Raw genomic sequence first — 25,698 nt, forward strand, 5'->3', positions numbered from 1 at the left:
AAATCAGTTAAATTTCTATACACTAAGAATAAGACAGTAGAAAGAGAAATCAAGGAGTCAATCCCATTTGCAATTGTACCAAAAACCGTAAGATACCTAGGAATAAACCTAACCAAAGACGCAATGGATCTGTACTCAGAAAACTATAGAACCTTCATGAAAGAAATTGAGGAAGACACAAAGAAATGGAAAAACATTCCATGCTCATGGACTGAAAGAACAAATGTTAAAATGTTTATGCTACCTAAAGCAATATACTCATTAGATGAAATCCCTATCAAAATACCATTAACTTTTTTCACAGAGATGGAACAAATAATCCTAAAATTTGTATGGAACCAGAAAAGACCCCAAATAGTCAAAGGAATGTTGAAAAAGAAAACCAAAACCAGGGGCTTCACAATGCCGGATTTCAAGCTTTATTACAAAGATGTATCATCAAGACAATATGGTCCTGGCACAAAAAAAGACATGTAGATCAATGGAACAGAACAGAGAACCCAGAATGGACCCTCAACTCTACGGTCAATGGATCTTTGACAAAGCATGAAAGAATACCCAATGGAAAAAAGATGGTCTCTTCAACATGCTGAAGAATGAAACTGGACCATTTCCTTGACACCATACACAAAAATAGACCCAAAATAGATGAAAGACCTAAATGGGAAACAGGACTCCATCAAAATCCTAGAGGAGAACACAGGCAAGCAACCTCTGTGACATCAGCCACTGCAACTTCTTGCTAGACATGTCTCTAAAGGCAAGGTAAACAAAGGCAAAAATGAGCTATTGGGACTTCATCAGGATAAAAATCTTTTGCACAGCAAAGGAAACAGTTGACAAAACCAAAAGATAACCTACAGAATGGGAGAAGATATGTGCAAATGTCTTATCAGATAAATGGCTAGTATCAAAATCTATAAAGAACTTACCAAACTCAACACCCAAAGAACAAATAATCCAATCAAGAAATGGGCAGAAGACATGAACAGACACTTCTCCAAGGAGACATACAAATGGCCAACCGACACATGAAAAAATGCTCAACATCACTTGGCATCAGAGAAATAGAAATCAAAACCACGATGAGATACCACCTCATACCAGTCAGAATGGCTAAAATTAACAATTCAGGAAACAACAGATGTTGGTGAAGATATGGAGAAAGGGGAACCCTCTTACACTGTTGGTGGGAATTCAAGTTGGTGAAGTCACTTTGGAAAACAGTATGGAGTTTCCTCAAAAAGTTGAAAATAGAGCTGACCTATGACCTAGCCATTGCACTAATGGGCAATTACTCCAGAGACAGTAATCAGAAGGGGCACCTGCACTCCAGTGTTTATAGCAGCAATGTCCATAATAGCCAAACTATGGAAAGAGCCCAGATGTCCACCAACAGATGAATGGATAAAGAAGATGTGATATATATATATATGTATATATATACATATATACACACACACACACACACACACACACAAATACACACACTGGAATACTACTCAGCCATAAAAAAATGAAATCTTGCCATTTGCAATGACATGGATGGACCAAGAGGGTATTATGCTAAGCTAAGCAAAATAAGTCAATCAGAGAAAGACAGTTATCACATGATCTCACTCATATGTGGAATTTACGAAACAAAACAGAGGATCATTGGGGAAGAGAGGAAAAAATAAAAGAAGACAAAATCAGAGAGGGAAACAAATCATAAGAGACTCTTAATCATAGAAAACAAACAGGTTGCTGGAGAGGAGGGGTTGGGGGTTTGGGGTAACTGGGTGATGGGCATTAAGGAGGGCACGTGATGTAATGAGCACTGGGTATTACATAAGACTGATTAATCAGTGACCTCTACCTCTGAAACTAATAATACATTATATGTTAATTGAATTTTAATAAAAATTTAAAAAAAAGGTAAAAGGAAAATTAAAAAAAGAATGAGATAAGGAACCAAGAGAATGTGCCATAAATTCTGAACACAGGACTGATGGAGCAGAAAGTCTAGCACATCTCCTGACATAAAGGCAGTTCCTCCCAAAGAAGACTCAGAGAGACACCAATGTCAGATTCAGCCCCACAGAAGGAAAGAATTGGACCAGGGCATCTTCACCAAAGTGAATGTATTAAAAACTTGCCTTCAGAAAAACGAGGGCCACAGGGAGCCCTTTCTTATGCCACCTTGTAACAGAGTGACTCCAAGGTTCTTCTCTTGCACTAAAGCCAGTCACTTGCCCTTTAAAGAAAGCATGTGATCATCTGGGAGAGCTCTTAGTGTGGGACTGTTAGGTCCAAGAGAGAAGCCAAGCCCACAGTCATACCAGGCTCCTACTAAAGACTTAGAGGCCAGAGTGATGTTGACAAAATAGTGAAATAGAAAGTCCAAACCTTGTCTGCCCTACCCGCCCCCCCCGCCCCTGAGACATCCGCCTAACAGCAATATACAGTCCAAAAAGCCTTTATGAGAACTCCAGACAAGCACAAAGCCAAGAAAGGCTACTTTGAAATATATAAGAAAAACCATTGGATTTCACCTGCAATAGCTCCTGCTCCAAGTTGGCACAATCTCAGTACAATTGGGAGAAAATGCCCAACTCATGGCTTCTCCCTCAGGAGAGGGGAAAAGAGTAGAATATACATCCAGTGTTCCAACTTTTCAGGGGACTGATTTCTATCTCAGTAAACTCAGAGTGCTGGAAAGGATCTGACATGTTTTGGATACCTGGGGGCCACTAAGAACAACATGAGCTTGGTGGCATGCTGAAGTACCTGCAGTACTGCAGACAGACAGTGGAGGGAGGAAGAGATTACAAACTCCTGAAAATGAAACTGACAACCTTCCTAATTGGGAAATTACATGCCCACCTTCAGAGAAGACACATTCCCAGAAAAGGTTTGACACCTCCAGCTCTCTAGCTGGGCTGACTGATGGAGTTTTTTTTACCTATACAAAGCTAGTCTGTAAAGACTGGGAGAGGTGGCTATTTTTTCAAATGCAAAAACCTCAGCAAAAAATAATAAGGCACATGAAGAAATAGGAAAACATGGCACAATCAAATAAAAATAATAAATCTTGAAAAACTAACCCTAAAGAAATAGAAATCTATAAATTACTTGACAAATAATTCAAAATAATTAACCTGAAGAAATCCAGCGGGATACGAGAACACAGAAAACTAACTGAAATTCGGAAAATAATGCATGAACAAAATGAAAGTATTGACAAAGAGACAGAAAGTATAAAAGAACCAAACAGAAATTCTGAAGCTGAAGAATTCAATAATCAAAAAATTCACTAGATGGGTTCAACAGCTGCCTTGTTCAAGCAGGAGAATCAGAGAACTTGAAGAGAGGTCATTACAAATTGTTGAGTCAGAGGAGCAAAAATAATAATAAGAAAAGAATAAAGAAGAATGAAGAAAGCCCAAAGGATTTAAGGTTCATCAATAAGCAGACCAATATATGCATTCGGGGAGTCTCAGAAAGTGAAGAGATTAAAAGGCAGACAGCTTATTTGAAGAAATAACCATCAAAAGTTTCAAGTCTGGGAAAAGAAATGGACATACAAATTCAAGAAGCTCAAAAGAGTCCAACTCGAATAAACCCAAAAAGGCCCACACTGAGACACAATGTAATCAAACTGTTGAAAGAAAAAGAGAGAATCTTTTTTTTTTTTAAGATTTTATTTATTTATTTGACAGAGAGAGAGACAGCCAGCGAGAGAGGGAACACAGGCAGGGGGAGTGGGAGAGGAAGAAGCAGGCTCCCAGCGGAGGAGGCCGATGTGGGATTTGATTCCAGAACGCCAGGATCACGTCCTGAGCCGAAGGCAGACGCTTAATGACTGAGCCACCTAGGCGCCCCAGAAAAAGAGAGAATCTTAAAAGCAGCAGACAAAAATGTTCCATCATCTACAAGGGAGGTCCCATAAGATTATCAGAGCGTTTCTTAGCAGAAATAATACAAGCCAGAAGGGACTGAGATGATATATTCAATGTGCTGAAAGAATAATCCTGCCAGCCAGGAATACTACATTCAGCAAAACTGTCCTTCAAAAGTGAAGGAGAAATAAAGATCTTTCCAGATAAACAAAAGCTGAGAGAATTTATCACCCCCAGATCTACCTTACAAGAAATGCTAAAGGGAATCCATCATGTTGAAATAAAGGATGCTAGACAGCAACACAATAGCATATATAAATGTGTGCTCTCTGGTGAAGGTAAATATGGACAAACACAGAATCCTGTAATACTGTAGTGGCAGAGTGTACATTGTTTTTAATTCTAGTGCACAACTTAAAGGATAAAAGCATACAAAATAACTATAAAACTATGTGAACAAATATAATATATAAAAAATGTAATCTGTGACATCAGTAACATAAAATTGGAGGGGAGACATGTAAAGGAGTAGAGATTTTGCATGTGAATAAAGTTTTTAACAGTTTAAAATGGATTGTTACAACTATGTTTTACATACCCACCATCTTAACCACAAGAAATACCTATAGAAGATACACAAAAGAAAAATGAGAATCTAAGCAAGTCACTACAAAACAAACAAACAATGAAATGCAAAGAAAGGCATCAAGAAAGGAAAAGAGGAACAAAACAACTACGAGACATACGGAAAACAATGAAATGGCAACAGAAATTTTGCTACGATCAGTAATTACTTTAAATGTAAATAGATTAAACTCTCCCCCAAACACAGAGCAGCTAAATGGATAAAAAACAGGATCCAACTACATGCTCTCTACAAGAAACTCACTTTAGAATTAAGGACACACATAGGATAAAAGTGAAAAGATGTAAAAAGATATTCCATGAAAATGAACGAGAAAGCAAAAAAACATTTGTCTTTGTCTCAATAACACAATGAATAGGAATCTTCTCTAGTTGCAAAGGAGGCTTCTTGTACGGTGTCTTCAGTTCCTAACACCTGGTGGGTCACTGATGGACCCTGAGAGATGCAGTGAGGGCAGGGTAGCACCTGTGATAACATCACATGATGTTCCTGACCAAGGTCCATATTTGGTGGTGAGGATGCACACAGAGCATGACAGGGAGTCACCATCATCACAAAGAGCCTGGGCCTTTGTCTTGTCTACATGAGCTATTCCCAAGATCAGTCAAATGAGTGAAGAGTTGGGTTGAAAAGGTTAGTGGAAAGTTGGAATCTAAAATAAGTGTACAGGGAAAAAAGTAATGAAAAAAATGTTAGAAGAGTTGATTAAAACAATAAGACCCAAGGGGCGCCTGGGTGGCACAGCGGTTAAGCGTCTGCCTTCGGCTCAGGGCGTGATCCCGGCGTTATGGGACTGAGCCCCACATCAGGCTCCTCTGCTATGAGCCTGCTTCTTCCTCTCCCACTCCCCCTGCTTGTGTTCCCTCTCTCGCTGGCTGTCTCTATCTCTGTCGAATAAATAAATAAAATCTTAAAACAAACAAACAAACAAACAAACAATAAGACCCAAGAAGAGAAACTGATTATAATAAAGGCACAAACAGTTTTTTACTTCCTCTTCCTCTATCTTACCACTTAATAGAACCAATGCCAATTAGACCAAATGCATAGAAGGAATTAAAGGGTTACAAATAAATTAAGGTGAACGGCTCATCAGCTCTTCCTTTTAAAATATACCATTGTTGAGATTTGCTAACAAAAGAGGCTCCTCATAGGTGAAGGACCGTGAGTGATGGCACTGTCATTTGTCACTGGGGTGAAGAAACTGGCTTTCAAGGCCTTGGCAATCCTGGTGTCATCCAAGAGCAGGTCTTATGCAGTGCTGAAGCGATTTACATGTGCAAACCTTGTTCTCTTCCCATTCAGAGCCACACTTCATGCACAAAGCAGTTTCTAGGCCAGATTTGATGACTGTGAAAGCAAATGCAATCTGTAGGAGGGTTATGTTTTATTTGGAGTTTGTTTTGTTTTTCCAACAACTATTTTGATCACTCGACAAGGGAAAAAAACCAAGCAACACTTAATAACTGTGTACTTGGAAATGTTTTCTAAGGCCTACGAGCAAAGTGATATCATAAGATTGTGGTTTTGTTTCACTATATACTTACCTCATTTACTTTAATTGGACAGTCAAGTGAGAATTTAAATCATGCTGCAGAAATACCCATTTGTAGTCTCTAAATCATTAGTCACAAAGGCGAGTCATGGTGCACTCCAAGGGTCATGTGAGGGTGGTGGCTCTACCACAGTGTAAGGAAGACACACAGCCTCCTAAAGTCACCTGCCTAATGTTTGCCTGGTCAGTGACAGAAAGCGAGGAGGGCAAGGCTCAGGAGACTTCACATGTGAAGTCTGATAGGACATCGAATTGCTGTTCGTTTTAAGATGCAGTCCAGGGCCAACTACACTGCCCTTTACCTACTGGCCTCACAAACCACTGTTTATAGTTGGAGACGTACAGGCATGATGGACACTGGAAGAATCTTTGAAGCTGGAAGAAAGTCTCAAAGGCCCAATGGCAGTGGGGATCCCAAGCGACAAGTATAAGACAGGAGAGTTCTCCTCCCTTCACTGTGGTGACAGCAGGATGTGTTGACGGCTTATCGCACATATGTGGCCACATACGTGGCATCTCAGGATGGCTCTTTGTTCACAGACTTCATCTCCTTCCCTCCTAGTCTTTTGTTTTCCTTCTAGTTTTGTTGTTGTCGTTTTCCTTCTAATTTAGATGGTATGGCCATGGGAACAATTTGTTCAGTACAGAACTAAATGAGAACCAGTCATGTTTAATAACACTTCCTCTAGTACCAACCATGAAGTAGAGCTACCTGGCATTTCTTTGATGCTACTGGGCAGAAAGCTCTGTCCCATCTTCTTGGTTCTACTTGCCTGCTTTGGACCAGCTTCAGTTTGCCAAGGCCCTATGTGGACCTGGCCTCTGAAATGTGCCCCCTCCAGGGGCTGCTGCGTCTGTGCCATCCCTGCCAGGCTTGTGCTTCCTCCTCCTCTGTGGAGCATCCTCCTCCTTTACTCTTCCTATGCTACACAGCTGTTGTGAAGCCCAATTGATATGTAGAGAAGGAAATTGTGGTGAAGAGCTTCCATGTAAGGGCCACCTGGTGATGTCTCTTGCCCCATCAGGAATACAGAGACTTTAGAGTTGTAAGAATCTGGGGGAGCCTTTCAATTAAAGTTAATCACTTCAAGGGCAAGAAACTGACCTTCAGGGACTATGTGTCAGGGCTGAGAGCGAAGTTCTAGGTTCTTCACTTTACACGTTGCTGTTGCTCCCCCCCTGACCCCCCGCCACACACACACTACCTTCTTGGGGGTGCTCTGGTGTGAAGACACTGTGGATGGGAGAACACAGGCTCGGGAGCCAGGCAGGCATCTGTACAGAGGGCAGGATGCTGTGCAAGTCAGTGAGCCTCCTTTTCCACTGTTGCACCTGACAAATGGTGAGTAGTCAAGATACAGAAATGCTACTTTCTAAAGTTACTATGTTACTATTTTGTCAAATTGGTTTCTGACCACCTTCAACGCAGTTTGGGCATTTAAACCTTAGTGGCAGCTATTTAACTAATCAGGTATTCTTCTGAAGAAAGAAATTACTGCAAAAATGTTAGTGTCCTTCAATGGAGCCTCCTAAAAATCAGTTACCTGTTTATAAATGAAAAGTGAAAGCTCCTCCTCTTACTTTCATCTTTGTAAATCCTTATTCTAATCCAGTTAATGCTGGTCATCTGCATATATACATTTTTTGCTGAAGGCCACAACGTCACTATCAGCAGTTTAAGGAGAAATGCTGCTGGACAAATGTCTCTCCCCAAAATATGACTCTAAATTGAGAACTTGTGCCACAAAACAATGGGCTTTACATCTCGGGCACCAAACCACATCAGAGGTATCTGGATTAACTGGGTGACGGGTGACAGAGAGTCAATAAATTGAGCCTCAGGCCCATTATCATGGGAAAATCTACTCTGCAGAAGAGAGGAGTCAGAAAGACCAGGGGTGCAGGAGGGCTTCAGGTTTCTGTCTCCCCCACAGTGGACCTTTCACTGCTGCCATCAGTAAGCAAATAATTTGCTTAGTTATTGAAACATTTGCTTCATGTTTCCCTAAAACAAAATTTAGCATATTTACTACTGAATATATGCTTTGATTTACTATTTTGGTAACTGACAAATTTATATGAAACCAAATAACATCTCTTCAAAAAAGACTTGAGCACTTCTGGTTTTAGCTCCAACATGTAAAGAAACTTGGAAGTTATCACTCCTGTCAACAAGAAAACGGTGGACAAATGGAAGACCAACTACTTTTCTTAGACCTGTCGAAGAACTGAGGGTGAACCACCATCCAAAATCTAGGGAGACAGGTGCATCCAGAGAGCTACGGACACAAAGATCTATTTACTTGGAATGGAAGCTGCCAGAGCCATAAACTGATAGGTGACAGGCCAGAGCCATAAACTTAAAAGGTGATTTTGATGAACTGCTGTGGCTGAGCATGACCGGCACGAGTGAGAAACCATTAAAGGATACAGTGCTAGGGGCCCCATACTTTCACAGGCATTCCCTCCTGGAAACCAACCAGGTTCTCATGGTTAGAACAGAAGAAGGATCACCTCACAGGTCTACTGTTCACAGCCTTCTCCATACAAAAGGCTTACTCTCTAGGAGGAAGGACTTTGCCAGGGCAAATTCTGGACTGTGGTTCCAGCTGCAGTAAGGAAATTCCTCCCCACTCCTGCCCCCTCCAGCCTTCCTGTGTCATGCAGGGAAAAACAAAAACAAAAACAAAACAGAGGGAACAGGGATCAGGGCTTCAAGAAAGTAGTCTGGAACGCTGCAGCCAGGGAAGGGTGCAGGGGGCAGGGGGAGAGCTCTACTCACGTAAGAACAATTTTGGAAATCACTCTCTGAAACACTGCCTCGCTTAAAAACTGAGGGTTGATCTGAAGATCAGAGAATTTGTCCCCTCCTCAACAGCTTATCACATACCAACAGGGCTCCAGTATAACAGTGCATTACAGTTAAAAGAGCTGCAAGACACACTTTCTCTGAAGAGGGAAACACAGGGAAGCCCAACATAAAGAGGGAGACAAAAACAAGGACACAATGGGAACTTAAAGCCTCTGGTATCTATGGCCAAAATAAACATCAAGTACAGCCCAACTTCCAGCCAGATTAACACAAATCCTGACACCAAAGGCCTATTTACCTCAGCTGCTATTGCCTGATGCAACATGTCTGGCTTTCAACAACAGATTATAAGGCGTGCCATAAGACAAGAAAAACACACTCTGAAGACATGAAGAAATCACCAGCACCAGACTCAGACGTAACAGATTCGGAAATTATCAGCAGGGAGTTTAAAATAACCATGATTAACATTGTTAAGAGCTCTATTGGGAAAAGTAGACAAAATGTAAGAACAAATGAATAATGAAAGCAGAGGGATGGAAAATGTAAGAAACAATCAAAATGGAATGCTAGAAATAAAAAACTCTAACAGACATGAACAATGCTTTTGATAGGATCGTCAGGTGACTGGACACAGCTGAGGAAAATCAGCAATCTTGAAGATAGGTCAAAAGAAACTTCCCAATCTGAATTAATGCAAAGAATGAAAACAACAACAACAAAAAGGCAACAAGAAAATCTCCAACAACTATGAGACAATAGAAAAAAGTGTAACATGCATAATTGTAATTCCAGAAGGAGAACAAAGGAAGACTGGAACAGAAGAAATATTTGAAGAAATAGCACCCGAGAACTTTCTAAAATTAATGATAGACACCAAATCAAAGATCCAGGAAGCTCATAAAACATCAAGTTGGATAAATGCCAAAAGTCTATCCCCAGGCATATCATATTCAAAACTGTAGAAAACCAGAGAGAGAATCTTGAGAGAAGCCAAAGGGGAGAAAAACACCTGGTGCACAGGAGAACAAGGGTAAGAATAGAAGCCACATCAGCAAGTAAAGAACGAAATGAAGTGCTTATAAAGTGTGGAAAGAAACCCCACCAAACCAGAGTTTACATCCAGCAAAATTATCTTTCAAAGTGAAGGAGAAAGACTTTCTGTAAGCGTGTATTTCTCTAAGTTACTACTCTGGGGTGTGGGCAGAAGAGACAGACAGACATGAATAAAAATGCATTGCCACCAGAGCTGCTCTGCAAGAAATGTAAAAAGAAGTTCTTCAGCAGAAGGAAAATGATGTAGGTCAGGAAATTAGATCTACAGGAAGAAAGTGTCAGAAAAGGAATAAATGAAGGTAAGACATTTTATTTTTTCTTACTTTTTTTTTTTTTTGAGAGAGAGAGAGAGAAAGAAAGGGAGAAAGACTGGGGAGTGGAGGGGCAGAGGAAGAAGGAGGGAGAGAATAAGCAGGCTCCATGTGAACACAGAGCCTGATTTAGGGCTTAAACTCATGACTCTGAGATCATGACCTGAGTACAAATCAGGAGTCGGATGCTTAACCAACTGAGCCACCCAGGTGCCCATATTTTCTCTTATTCTTAACTGATCTAAAACATAACGGCTTATTTAAAGCAAGAACAGGATCGATGTATTGGGTGATTACAGCACATGGGTAAGTGCAATGAACGTTAGCTATGTCATACGGACAAGAGGAAAGAACTGAGAATGTCTTGTTGTGATAAGGTACCCGCACTACATGTGAACTGGTGTGGTGCTGTCTGAAGGTGGTCATTCTGATGACATGTACACTTTAAAGTTGATGGGAACCACCAAAAATTGTTTTAAGAAGCATAATTAATAAGCTAAGACAAAAGATAAAACTGAATCATGTAAAATGCTTAAGTAAAACTAGGGGAAGACAGAAAAAAAGGGAAAAAAGAAATAGAGCAAATATAACAAATAGACAACAGTTAAAAACATGGTAGATAATAACCCAACTAAATCAATTATCATTTTAAATGTAAGTGGTCTAAATGTACTAATTAAAAGACAGAGAATACTTGAGTGGATAAAAAGCAAAGCTTAACTATATGTTATCTATAAGATAGCCACCTTAAATATAAAGACTCAGATGGGTTAAAAGCAAAGGAATGCACCCAGATCTTGTTTTTTTTTTTTTTTTTAAGATTTATTTATTTTTATTCTAGAGAGAGAGAGAGAGCATAAGTGGGAGGGGCAGAGGGAGAGAGACCCCCAAGCAGACTCTGTGCTGAGCGTGGAGCCAGATAAGGGGCCTGATCCCAGGACCCTGATATCATGACCTGAGCCAAAACCAAGAGTTGGATGCTTAATTGACTGCATCAGGCACCCTGATCTTGGTTTCTAATACCGTTCTCCAATACAAGGAACCAGAGCTTGTTGGAGAAATGGCTGATTCTGGGACTGGGGGCAGGAAATATATAAGATGAGCCTGGAGCATATTATTATGCCAGGAAGTAAGAGAGTGCTCAAAAAAAGAAACACACACGTGCACACACACACACAATAATGGGGTGTGTATGTCAAAGAGACACAGGAGCCAATTAAAAGGGCCCCAAAGGCCAATAACCCAAAATCTAAAATAAATATCCATGAATCTATATTGATACAAATAAATGATCATATAAATAAATACAGGGGGAAGAAGTGACAAATTTCCCTTGTGAAAGAATTCCAAAAAATTGATGTAGGTACTCAGCCTTCAGAGAGGTGAAGCGTAATGCCACACTCCTTAAGTGTGAGCTGAGCGTAGGCACCTCCTTCCAAAGAGTACAATACGGAACAGGGACAACAGAGTGACTTTACAGTGCAGAAACCTGACACTCACTACCTCACCTGGTGAACACTGATAAGTCATGTTGACAGTGTATGCCCTTGATATGATGTAATGAGAAGAGCACCCTAACCCCCAAACCCACAGTCCGAGAAAAACATCAGACAAATCCCAATTGAGGGATGCTCTCCAAAATATTGACCGGTACTCCTCAAAATTGTCAAAGTCATCAAAAACAAGGGAAGTCTGAGAACTGTCACAGTCAAGAGGAACCTAAGGAGACATGACAACTAAATGTAATGCAGTAGCCTGGATGGAATCCTGAGACAGAAAAAGGACATTTAGAAGGAAAGGAGAAGTAAGGAAATCTGAATAAACTATGAACTTTCATTAATAATAATGTATTAGTAGTAGTTCACTAATTACTTATTCTATACTAATGTTAGACATTAAAAATAGAGGAAATAGGTGGTATATGAGAAGTATTGTACTACTGTGCCAACTTCCCGGTAAATCTAAAACGATTCTAAAAAAGAAATTATTCGCAAAAACTCTTACCATAATTTCAGGTAAAACAAACTACGCTTTGAAAGAAACCTTCTAAAAACAACTCAGCTAAATACTTGTTAACCAGTTCTCAGGTCCTACGGCTTCAAATCTGTGACCATGCTTCCTACAGTGTAGGCAGTGTGTCCTGTCTGTGCTGTCAGTTTTAGGAGCTGTCCAGACACGGATGAGAGTGAAGGCAAGAAGCCCGGCAGAGGGAGACATGCAGAGCTAACACTGGTGTGTGCAGTTCTTAGAAAGAGCTGCTGATCGGCAAGGCTGCAGCCTAGACTGCCATTTGCTTCTGGGGCCTGGATTTCTGTCCTACATTTCAGTAAACTTTAGGGGCTGCTTCAATAAAGAATGCTTCCTACCTTGCTTGTCCCCCAGGAATTCAGCATTCATGTCTACTCCTTGTAGAACTTACCAGCAATACCTTGCACTTGTCAAGTTTTGCCTTCATGTAACATCTTATCTCTTTGCCAGAGCAAGAGAAGTGGGAAAAACAGCTGCGTAGAGGCAGTGGATGTGGAAGGAAGAGGAGGTAAAAAATAAAGCTGGCTCGACAGTCTTTTCTCAAAAAGAGAGAAACGTCATAGAACTGAGTAGAGTGGCTGTCGAAGAAAAGGGCTAGGACTCTACAGCTACGCTTTTTTTTTTTTAAAGATCAAAATTAAACTTTATATTCTTCACTGGCATATTTTCTTAAAAAAATACTGGTTTGTTACTTTTTCTTTCTTTAACGAACAGATCAACTAGATATGCTTAATGAACATTATTGTTAAAAGAGCAGAGTCAGGTTTTCACCAGGGACCCTCACAGTTACAAAATAACATTAGCAATCACCCTGCTGGAAACACTCAAGGGACTGATTTTCATAGGCAGATAAAAATTTCTAAGGTTTGACAAGAGCAAAGGCAAATTTTCCTAGCTATTCTGAGTTTATTATTTTAAAAATGTACATATTTATACTTAAGTTTTTGAAATACATGTTTAAAGGTATTGGTTAGGGGAAAAAGCTAGCCAGTGAAAAATCTCCCTCTGCCCCTGTCTGCCCTTGCCTGCCAGTGCCCTCCTGTGTCCCGTGATCACATATACAAGTAAATAGGAGTATGTTATTATTTTCTCCATTTTTACATAAAAAGAGCACACAGCAGTATGGTTCTGCACTTTGATTTTGACTTCCTAATATCAGAGCTCTTTCCATATTTTTAAAAAAGATTTTATTTATTGAGGGGGGAGGAGCAGAGGGAGAAGGATAAACAGACTCCCCGCTGAGCACAGAGCTGAACACAGGGCTTAATCCTAGGACCCTGAGATCATGAACTGAGCCGAAATCAAGATTCGGACACTTAACTGACTGAGCCACCCAGGCACCCCAGGGCTCTTTCCATATTGGTACACAGAAAGCAACCATAATTTACTTAACCCTGATGGATATTTACATTATTTCCAGTATTTTGTTATTATTAAGGATGCTGCAGTGAATAACCCCATGTATTTATCATTGTGTACATATGTAAGTATATTTGTGGGATAAAATCAAAATAGAGGACTGCTGGGTCCAAGGATATATGTAGTTTTAATTCAAGTAGATTTTGCCAAATTGTTTCATATGTGGTGTTGAGCTACTTGCATTCCCAGCAGCTGAGTATGCAGTACTCACTCCCCCTGGTAGACCCAGGATAATATCCCTCTTGTGGATTTCTGTTAGTCTGATAGGTGGCAACTGGTGTTTCAGTTTAGTTTCAATTTGCATTTCTTACTCTGAGCGGTGTTGAACATCTATTTATATGCTTTAACATCTATCTGCATTTTATTAATGTGAACTTTCTGTTCACGATGAAAAGCATCTGGGAAGGTTGGAGGACTGAAGGAAGGAAAAAAGGTAAGGAGAGGAAGAAGAAAATACATCTATTCAGTTCCGCACAAGGATAAAGACCTTATGTTTTTGGCTTACATAAATCTAATTTATATTGGAACATGACAAATTCTAATGATGTTTTACTATTATTTTTATTAAGAAAATTTTTTAGAACAGTTTTAGTTTTGAAAAAAAATTGCATAGAAAGTACAGAGTTCCCATATACCCTCCATTCCTTCAGTTTCCCCTAGTATTAACATTTTGTATTAGTGTGGTGCATTTGTTACAACTGATGAACCAATAATGACACATTATTAATTAAGGTCCACAGTTCAAATCAGGGTTCGTTGTATGGGTTTGCACAAATACATAATGTCATGTACCCACTAGTACTTATCATAATAGTTTTACTGCCCTAAACATCTGTGGGTCACCTACTCGTCCCATCCTTCCTCCCTCCTCTCAAACCTCTGGTGACCACTAATCTTTTTACTGTCTCAATAGTCTGTCTTTTCTACAATGTCATACAGCTGGGCTCCTACATGATTGTAGCCTTTACAGATCGAACTCTTCCATTTAGTTATAAGCATTTAAGTTTCCTCTATATCTTTTCATGGCTTGATAGCTCATTTCTTCTTAACACTGAAACACACTCCATTTGTATGGATGTACCACAGCTTATTTATCTAGTCATGAAAGGACATCTTGATTGCTTCCAGTTTCGTCAGCCATGAATAAATCTCCTATAAACATACATGTGCAGGTTTTTGTGTGGACATGTTTTTGATTTAGCTGGGTAAATATCTAAATGTTAGGTAAATATTTAGTTAGGTAAAAATACGTAGGCAATTGCTAAAATGTATGGTAAGGAGTATGTTTAGCTTTGTGAGAAACTGCCGTATTATCTTCCATAACTAAATGAAAGAATCCAATCTGTAAAGGCTGTACCATTTTGCATTCCCACCAACAGTGAATGAGCTGTTGGATTGTTTATTCACCGGTTGTTTTATTATGTTGAGTTGTAAGAGTTCTTTGTACATTTAGATACAAGTCCTTTAAGAGAGGTATCTTTGGCACATATTTTCTCTCAGTCTGCTTGTCTTTTCAGTCTCTTACACCATTATCTTTTGCAGAGCATAAGTTTTTAATTTAAAAAAGTCCAACTTGTCAATTATTTCTTTCACGCTTTTGGAACTGTATCTTAAAAATCATTGACAAACCCTAGGTCACCTAGATTTTCTAGAAGTTTTATACTTTTGTATTTTACATTTAGGTCTGTGATCCATTTTGAGTTAATTTTTATGAAAGGCTTAAGGTTCGTGTGTGTGTGTGTGTGTGTGTGTGTGTGTGTGTGTGTGTGTCTACATTCATTAGTTTGCATGTGGATGTCCAGTTGTTCACTACCATTTGTTGAAAAGACTATCTTTTCTCCATCGAATTGCCTTTGCTTCTTTGTCAAAGACCAGCTGATTGTATATACGTGGGTATATTACTGGTCCCTCTGTTCTGTTCCATTGATCCATTTCTCTATTCTTTTGCCAATACCACAGTCTTGATTCCTGAAATGTTATCGTAAGTCTTGAAACCAGGCAGTGTCAGTTTTCTGACTTTGTTCTTCTTCAGTATTGTGTTGGCTATTCTGGGTCTTCTGGGTCTGCCTCTCCACATAAACTTTAGAATCAATTTGTTGATATCCACAAGAGAGCTTGCTGGAATTTTGATTGGGATTGCACTGAATCTATATAGATCAAGTTGGGAAGAACTGACATCCTAACAATAGTGAGCCTTCCCATCCATGAACATAGACTACCTCTCCATTTGCTTATATTTTCTTTGATATATTTCATCAGAGTTCTATAGTTTCCCTTGTAAAGATCTTACACATATTTTGTTAGACTTATGCCTAACTACTCCAACTTTTTTGGGGGGGTGCTAATGTAAATGGTATTGTGTTTTAAATTTCAAATTCCAATTTCATTGCTGGTGTATGGGAAAACAACTGACTTTTGTTCTATTAGTCTTTACCATTGTTTTTAGAATCAAGTAGAAAAATAGTTGCCTGTGAATGCAACTGAAAATACAGAAAATCTAATTCATGAAGCTGTGAAAAATTACATATCTGGCTTTTCACCTGTACTAGAATCAGATATCTTAGAGAGTTCCCTGGTTATAATAAAGGAATCTTATATCGATAACTTTGTCATTTGTGATACATTTTTAAAAACCAAGTGATAAACTTTAAATAAGATTCCTGAACATAATATTCAAGCCCACATGAACCAAAGCCACATTAAAGGACCCTATGCTTTAGAAAATATTAAACGAGAACACTTGTGCCATCTTTTGTGATACAATAGAGCAGTCGGTTAAAAAGTGCTTCTATCAAACTGTGGTACAGTTCTGAAAAGCCGCATGTTGGTCATAAATTCCTTGGCTTTTACCATATTCACAGATGAACTTCTGTGAATGGACTAGATGTTCAACAAGTCCAGGCAGTCTCTTCTGTTGCTTAGGCTTTATAATATAGCATTGATAGTAGGTATCGTATATAGTCTTAAAGTTAGTGCTGATCTGGTAAGAAGAAACTCTCCTTATTTTCAAAGCATATCACAGCACAAATTTATAACATCTGAATTTTGGCCTTTAAGCATACTGTCACAGCAACAGTTGCTTAAGGAGTTGAATCTTGAGAGGAGTAATCCTTGGGAGTGTAAAGTAATTGTAGAGAATGCAGGGACATGCCCCTATATGCCCCATCAGGACTGTAGGATGCATTCCCCCAGGTTTTGAGGGTGTTGCTGGAAGGCACACCAATGCCCAACCTTTCCCTGAGGCAGCCTGCGCCCAAAGACTAGTTCATGAGGGGTGAATAACAAAAGCCTGGCCACTGAGGGGCAACTGGGTGGCTCAGTCAGTTAAGCATCTGACTCTTGATTTTGGCTCAGGGCATGGTCTCAGGGTCCTGAGATGGAGTCCCTGTGCTCAGCCGGGAGTCTGATTCAGATTTTCTCCCTTGCCCTCTGCCCCTCATCCTGTTTGCACTCTCTCTCTTTCTCAAATAAATAAATATTTTTAAAAATTTCTTATTTAAATTCAACTTAATTAACATACAGTGTTCTATTAGTTTCAGAGGCAGAATTTAGTGATTCATCATTTGCATATAATAAATAAATCTTAAAAAAAAAAAAAACGTCTGGTGACTGTGTCCCAACTTCGGACAACTATGCAGGATCATCCCAGCTTAAGAGCTCAGTGTGGATGGGGCACCTGGGTGGCTCAGTCCTTAGGCATCTGCCTTCAGCTCAGGGCGTGATCCCAGCATTCTGGGATCGAGCCCCGCATCAGGCTCCTCTGCTGGGAGCCTGCTTCTTCCTCTCCCACTCCCCCTGCTTGTGTTCCCTCTCTCGCTGGCTCTCTCTCTCTCTGTGTCAAATAAATAAATAAAATCTTTAAAAAAAAAAAAAAGAGCTCAGTGTGGAATCAGCTAAGGTCTCTGTTGAGACTGTACTGCTGCCCACCTTCTCCCTCTGCTCCTTCCTGCTTTTTTCCCTTCTTTTCAGGTGGTGATTAAGAGCTGTCCCTAATAAACATCCTCCACACTAGCTTCTGTCTCAGAGTTTGCTTCCCAGGGAAAGTGAACTATGATAGCTACCAGTCAAATAATGAGAATTTTAAAGCACCTTTCTTATGGCTTTGTTTAGGTGTGGTGGTTAGAGATGGAGGATGGGGTAGCAGAGGGGCGGCAGAGATTACAAAAGAAATAAAACACAAACCCTTCCACACAAGAACACTTCAATGTAACTGAGGAATCCAAATGCACTTAGATAAGACTATAAAGTAATATAGAGGGATTTTAAACAAATACGCTAGAACTTATACATTCAAATAACTGCTGTTCACATCAGCAATGAGTCTGGGAGGCTCTATAATTATTTTAAAGAAGTGGAATGGAAAAACCACAAAAGATTTTTGGAACTCTTAGATGTACAGCCAGAGCAAGTGAGTGAAAATGGCTTTTTATTGTCATTGGTTTTCTATTTCCAATTGTATTATGCAGTTTGGCCACCCAGTAAACTCCCAAGATTTGGTACCAAATTATTTTTCCTATTCTAAAAGTCAAATCCACCCTCAAACGCTAAAGATATTACTAATAAAACAGGCTGCAGGGCAATTCTAAAAGAGACTTCCCTAATGCTCTCTAGGCTTGTAAATGCATTCTCCTTTAAAAAAAAACAGCTTTATTAGTTTATAATTCTCCCATCTAAAGTGTATAATTCAATGGCTTTTAATATATTCACAGGGTTGTGCAACCATCACCACAGTCCATTTTAGAACAACTTCCTTATGCCCCTCCAAACAACCAGCCTCCTTAGCTATCACTTACCAAGCCCCTATATCCCCTAAAACTAGACATTCATTAGCTTACTTTCTATATCTATAGATTTGCTTATTTTGGACATTTCATATACATGGAATCATATGTGACTGACTTTTACACAGGTCATTGTGAGGCCACAGGCTTCACAGTGCATGGAATGGAAACATGATGGAAGTTTCTGGGTGGAGGAATAACATGGTCTGGGTAAAGTAATTAACAGATCACTATGGCTGCTGTGTTGAGACTAGACTAGGAAGGGAGGGTAGCAGCAGGGGCCAGTTAGTGGATGATGAGAGATGGTGGTGGCCTGTGCCAGTGGGGGGCAGTGGGGGTGGTGAGAGGAGTGCTCTGGCTCTGAAGGAGGAGCCAGATGGATTGGCCTGCAGACAGATGGGGACATGAGAAAATGGGGAGCTGGGGAACTGGAGGTTTTAGGCCTAAGCCAGTGGAAAGATGAAGTTTCCACTGATCGTGACAGAAAAGTCTGCAGAAAGGGTGGCTTTGAGGACACCAGGAGCTTATCTTTGGAAATATTAATTTTGAGACACCTAACCTTAATGAAGAAGTCAAACAGGAGCTTTTGTTTACAGAGCTGTGAATGAAAATTTCAGATTCAGAAGCATCTAAACGGCACTTGTAACAAAGATGAAATCGCCAAGGGGTTGAATGCAGATCAGGAGATGGGTCCAAAGACAGGGTGGGAGGCAGCCTAGCCTCAGAGGGCAGAGGGGGTCAGAAACACACGTGCATGTGAAGACACGCACATATGCACATGCACATATGCAAACACAGGCACACACAGGGAAGGAGGAGAAGATGGCTAGAAGCAGAGAGGGAGAAAGATACACTAAGGAAGAGTGGCCAGAAAGGCAGGAGGAAAAGCAGGTGACGTTAAGTCAAACAGAAAAGTGTTTCCAGCAGAAGGGAGTCAAGTAGGATGAGGCCTGAGGAATGACGATGGTGTCAGCAATGCTGCTCACTGGTGACCTTGAGAAGTGGCATTTTGGCGGAGTGATGGTAAAGAGAAAATGTAAGAGGAATAATTGGAGACTGCGAGAGTGGGCGTTTTTTTCTAAAGGAGCATTGTTTAAAGAGAAGCAGGGCAGCAATTGGAGGGAGATTTGAGGTCAAGAAGGGAGAGAAACGCTGGCATAGGTTTGTGTGCTGCTGAGGGGACAGGAAGTGGTAATGTGGAGGGTAGGGGGAGCAGGGAGGACAGAGGCAGCACGTGCTTGAGAGGTGACGGAAGGGGTCCAGCCCATGCGTGGGACCTACTTACAGGCGCAGAGGCGCGGTTCCCCGCAGGAACAGGAGAGAAGGTCAGAAACTTGTGTAGGTGCAGGAGAGTGGGAAGGAAGCGAGGTCACCAGCAGAGAGGGAGAGGGGAGGGCACACTGGAGGACTGCAAGATGAGAAGGCTTGCAACTGTCATCCAGCAGAGTGGGAAAAGGGACAGGCCAAGAAAACACACACGACTGTTAGGCGGCACAAGCAGCCATCTGAGGCCAGGGATGAGTTTTAACTCTGGCCAGTTGCCATAGGCACTGACAACGTTAGGGCATGACTGTGACATGAGGGCTGATGTCAGGGGTCAGACAGGTCACTGCAGGAGAGAGGTCAAGGAAGTGGGCTGCTATCGCAGTGAAGCATGGGCAGAGATGTGCACCTGGGAAAGGGTCCTCAGAGAGTGACGGCCAGCCAGGCCCAAAGGTCTTCCAGGACTGCAGACGGGACATGGGATGGTGAGCAGGGGAAGAGGGCCAGCCCCATGGGGCAGCTTTCATCCCACAGATCCTTCTTCAGACCAGCTGAATTAAACTCATCTGACCTGCTGGTTATTATTCTCTTGCCCTTTTACCAGTGAGGACCCTCCCAGAACTACATGGGTGCTGTATGTTTGATCTTCTGAGTCTCTGAGTAAACTGGGCTTACAAAATTTCCAAACGTAACAACAGAATTAATCAAACATCGGTCCCAAACTTTTTTTTCTTTTTTGGCATCAGGCTCTGACTCTAGGTCTTAAGGCGCAAAGATGAACAAGACATATAAAGAACTATAATATCCTGGTACATGAGGCTGTATTTACTCTGTAGAGTGATATACTCCAGGCACAGCTATTCTAGAGCAAGGTCTAAGTACAACAGGAACAAAACGTTAACTTTAATTTCTGATGCATGAAGATGAAGAAAAACAAAGAGAATATTTAACATAAAAAACACTTAAATATCTGCTACATGATGAAATAATCACTTTCTTTAAATAGAAACTGACACGCTACTTTTGTCCACTCCTCAGATACCTGGGGCTGCCTCCCTCCCGTGGACCCGGTGCTCAGCAGGGAGTGCCAGGCAGCAGCACCTGCAGAGTCATGAGAAGAAAAGGAAAACAACGTAACAAAAATGGAATCTTCAGACAGTACAGTTTGTAATTAATAGTAATCTCAACAGCACTTTTGAATGTCATCTTTACACAAAATGTAACATAGCTCTAGAAGTTCCATGTTACACTGGTGGCACTAATTTTTACCTTCGAGATGCTAGCCATCTGCAAACCCTGGGCATTTTCTCCACTTGTGCTGCACTGTGAGCCCAAGGGAGCAAGTATCAGGCTGTGCATCCTTATGTAGCACTGGCTTTAGAAGCAAAGACTTGGAGGCAGAATAGATGCCTATCACCAGGAGAATGGACAAATAAATTCTGTTACATTCAGAAGATGGAAATCTATGCAGCGGTATGAAACAATGAACCAGATACATATACAGAAATACAGACATCATAAACATAGTAATGAGTGAAAAATAGAGGTTCAGAGCCCAAAACTATACATATAAATTTAAGAACATACACAAAACAACACAATTTAAATAAATGAGTGGGAAGGAAGGATGGACATTGATACCAGTGTGGGAGGGCCACAAAAGTGGGAATAAATGAAATAAAATACAAGCAAAGATGCCTGTACCATGAATCAAGGCATAGGATCAACTTGATTTGTGTATCAGAGGTAGTGGTAATCACGGAGTAAGGGAGTAGAGTATTCTTATGAATGAAATGCAGTTAGTAGGTATGTGTTTTTCACACTTGAAGCTTTCCACTATTTGTTACTTATAAATCTTGCTCCAGAGATATCTATAATGTAGCATGATAATCACCCAACAGTGCATCTCCATTCTATAAACTTGACATGTTTTGGTACAGTTGTTATCTCAATTTATGGATGGTATTTAATAGGATCTAGAATAACAGTTGCTAAAAACTAAATTAGTCAATCCTGAATCTAATAAAGAGTAAAGCTTTTATCATAATTTGAAATATCCAGAGAGAAAAGTAGATAAAAAGACTCCTATAGAATTGAACTTGACATTATGATTAATAACTTACTACATGAAATACTTCTTAGCCGAATGCTAACCACACACATCAGAGCTTACCCTGACAGGCAGAGCTTATTGCAAAAATGTGCTCATGTTTCACTTTAGAATAAATGTATGTTTCCAACAGTCTCCTAGTTCACAATATGCTTTTTGTTTTCCATCTATAAACTACAAATTCTATTCTCAAAATCAACTGCGAGGAGGAGATCAGCACCAGATGGAAATCGAATTAACTAATGTGCTCTGAGAAGCTGCCACTTGTGACGGAGCTCAGTGCTACAGGGACAGCTGTACCATCGTGTATCTGGGGCCCAATGGGCTCAGGATCTGATCAACCAAGACTCAAGGACCCCCATTTCCTACTCCCACGGGAGTTTTGTGTGATCTTAGAATAATCGCTCAAGTTTCTTTACCTCACTTTCACTGAGTTCCTGCCAACAAAGACAGTGGATGAATGAACACAGGAAGAAGGGTCAGGAACCCTCACTTTGTTCCCAGCTTAGTACCTACGAAAGGGAAGATAACAACATATCCCCACTGTGCTACATGTGACCTTTGTTACTTATAAAACAGAAATATTAAAACCCTGGAGGCCTGTTATAAATGCTGATCCCAGAGTCCTTGTCAAGAAACCCTTTACAATGGAGACTATTGTTCAACAAGATCCATACAGCACCCAGCAGGTGAATCTTCTTAAAGGTCTAAGACACACTTTAGAAAAATCTGTTCTAAGGAGAAGTTTAACAGTTTCCACGATACCTATACCTGTTTCCCCCTTCTTGGAAGGATGGTTTTAGCACAAGACAATGCAGCCCTGAAAAGTTTTTGAGTTTAAGCTGAAATAATTTGATTTGCTCCACAAAACTCCTCCACGTCCTCCTTTTACTCACTGTAACAATAAAATATTCTGAAAATATTTCCACACAGAAAATATTTCTACATGAGTTCTCTTACATATTACAGATTCCCATTAACATCAAATGAAATTAGCAGTAGACAGGAAATGCAGACTATTAACTCTCCAATTAGACTTAAACCAATGTCTTGTATGCCATGAACTTTTTTTTAAACAATTATTTTTTTTTTAATTTTATTTATTTATTTGACAGAGAGAGAGACAGCCAGCAAGAGAGGGAACACAAGCAGGGGGAGTGGGAGAGAAAGAAGCAGGCTCCCAGCGGAAGAGCCCGACGTGGGGCTTGATCCCAGAACTCCAGGATCACACCCTAAGCCGAAGGCAGACGCTTAATGACTGAGCCACCCAGGCGCCCCTGCCATGAACTTCTAAACCCATGTTTCTACAAGGGTGAGACAAGGTTTCTGGGCCCCTTGAGTTGTGCGGAACTAGGTCATGAGTAAAGAGGCAGCACCATTTAGTGCAAGGTGGGCAAACTCTAGGCCCAAGGCCACTGGGTGGCTCTACGAGCAATGGCTGACTGTGTGCACCCCTTTCTGTCCCTGACCCACTTTGTGTCCACCCATCTCCACTACTACCACCTCCTGCCACCATGTCACCTTCACCTTCTGTTCTATTCTGTTGGTAGCCACAGCACCTCCCCTTCAGGAGTCAGTGCTGTTGAGTGAAAAGGACTGGGACTGCCTTTAGACGCCAGTTCTCTACCCCGTGCACTTCCCTAGTAAAGGAAGAATAACAAGCCTGAACATCCCCCAGTTAGGTGGGTAACAGACATGGTGGTACCATCAGGGCGGAGCAAGGTTTCCATATGCAGTCATGTGCAACCAGGCTGAGGGTGAGAAAAAGCTCGATGGTGATGGAACATGGCTCTAGTGGCCCATGGCAGCACTTGCCTGTGGGCCACAGAGGAAGGATGACTTGTGCAGAGAAGCTTGGGGCATGGAGTGGGTGCGTGTGGGCAAGGACGTGACATGGCTGAAATGTGTGGTGCCATGTCAGGCTCTGGGTGGGATGCTCCTGATGAAGGTACTTCTCAGCTGCCACCACAGGCCAGTGCCATCAGAAGCTTCTGCTCAGGCTTCCAAGAGTCATAGGCAAAAAGTTGCTTTTTGTGTGTTGGTAAAGCTCAGCCCTGGCTGGTGGGACTGATGAGGCTCAGCTGTGACAGGAGGGCCTGTGCTTCTGGCTGTGGATGACCTCTAGCTCTTCCACCACCACGGTTGGCCCCTCCCAGCCTCCACCTGTCTTGCTTCATGGGCACATTCCTGGTGAGTGAGGGGGCCTCATTCGGCACCTCAAGATTATTAGAGATTCTAAATACAAATCTACTTTAATGTGTTTATTTAATTATTACCATAGCTCTCTGAGGGATGGAAGTACATTATTCATTTGCATTCATCTATCAGGTTAGAAACAAGATGAAAAACAAGAGAATTTCTTATATACACCATTGGTGGGAGGGTACAATAGTAAGAAAGTAACATGGCATCTCTATGAAAATCCAGAATGCATGGTGGCTTCCCCTCAGCATTGTTGACCTTTAGTAGACAGACTCTCACAACGCACCCAGAGCATGAAACTAAGCTGGGACACCTATCACAGCACTGGTATAACACAAACAGAGCCAACTGTGAGGTGTGCACAAACAGCTAGGCTACAGCCTAAGCATAGCAAAAAGAACCTTTATGTATGTCTTACCTATGCTATAAATTATTCTAAGGGCTTCATATACAGTAATTCATTTAGTCCTCACAAAAACTGTATGAAGTAGGTACTATTAGCTCTATTTTAAGAAGGAGGAACAGAGAGGTTAAACAACTTGCTCAGGCGCACACAGCACAGAGTAGAAATCAGGCACATTATAGACTACTCTGCAGAGCAGCTAAAAAGGAATGAAGTACATTGGTTTAAGATAAGATTCCCATCTATCTCTCAGAGCCATCTGGAGAGACCATCCAAAGAACAGCAAAGAAATACAAAAGGTGCAATTTCATAATAACAAAGGAAATGGGAAGGAGACAATGAACACATGGGAAATTTCTACAAATTTATGGAAATCTGAAAACAGATGAAAGAGTATAGGATGATGAAACTGAGCATAGGAAATTGAACCTAGAACCCAGATGGAGGTGGGAGCTTTAGCTATGGGAGAAGCCAACCAACTCGACAGAACCTTGGAAAGGCTCAGTACTTGCACACTGTTCTCATGACGGGGGGAACAGTGATATGGGGGCTCATTCCCTCCCCACAGCCCTGTGTGCAAATGGCTTACAGCTAAAAGAACTTTCATATGCACACATAAAAGAGGTCTTTGCTAGAGAAATTAATGAACTTTCTTGAGAGGGGAGTTTAGCAACACATTCCATGCACTAGCCCTAAAGGATGGGCAGTATAATCTGCCCACCAGCAGTCACCCAGCATAAAGCAGAGACTCTGCCTCTATCCTGAGCAAGCCATGCTATCGGCTAATCCTCAAATATAAACAGAGAGCCAAGACTCACCAGACATCTGAGAAACGTCTTCAAAAAAAAAAAAAAAAAAGATACATAGACAGACACACAGCTATATATACATACCCCAAAGTGAAAAAGAAGAAAATGGATGCCAGAGGAAACAAATAATTCAGGGAACAGAGAGAAGGTTTTTATTTTGTTTTTAAAAAAGACCCTTCAGGGAGAACTAAGAAAACCTTGCATTCACATAGCAAGAACAGACACTTGTGAAAAAGGAAAAATCAGAAAACCAGAAAGAGTTCTTGAAAATTACCAAATGACTCTCCAAATAAAAACTTCAATAGAAGAGCTAGGGGATCGAGTCTAAGAAGTCTTTCATGAAATAGAATTAAGAGGGGCTAGAAAAAGAACCAAACCAAATCAAACAGAATAAAGAAAATACTAAAAGAAAATTCATACAT

The 25,698-nt window shown here is 40.9% G+C and overlaps 1 protein-coding gene across 4 annotated transcripts in view; it reads right to left on the bottom strand.

Annotated features, from left to right (window-relative positions):
• Positions 1 to 25,698, bottom strand: part of ANO10 (anoctamin 10) — a 244,647-nt gene that overhangs the window by 71,795 nt on the left and 147,154 nt on the right. Inside the window, exon 12 of one of the 4 annotated variants that reach the window (XM_040637032.1) lies at positions 18,387 to 20,853. The exons of the other annotated variants lie outside the window; for them this stretch is intronic. Within the exon in view, the coding sequence (XP_040492966.1) occupies positions 20,827 to 20,853 (27 nt within the window). The 3' untranslated portion in view covers positions 18,387 to 20,826. Of the gene's footprint in view, positions 1 to 18,386; positions 20,854 to 25,698 lie in introns of those variants that run through there. 4 annotated transcript variants of the gene reach the window in all.

The sequence above is a fragment of the Ursus maritimus genome, unplaced genomic scaffold (genome assembly GCF_017311325.1).
Source record: "Ursus maritimus isolate PB19 unplaced genomic scaffold, ASM1731132v1 scaffold_20, whole genome shotgun sequence".
In the NCBI taxonomy this organism is placed as follows: domain Eukaryota; kingdom Metazoa; phylum Chordata; class Mammalia; order Carnivora; family Ursidae; genus Ursus; species Ursus maritimus.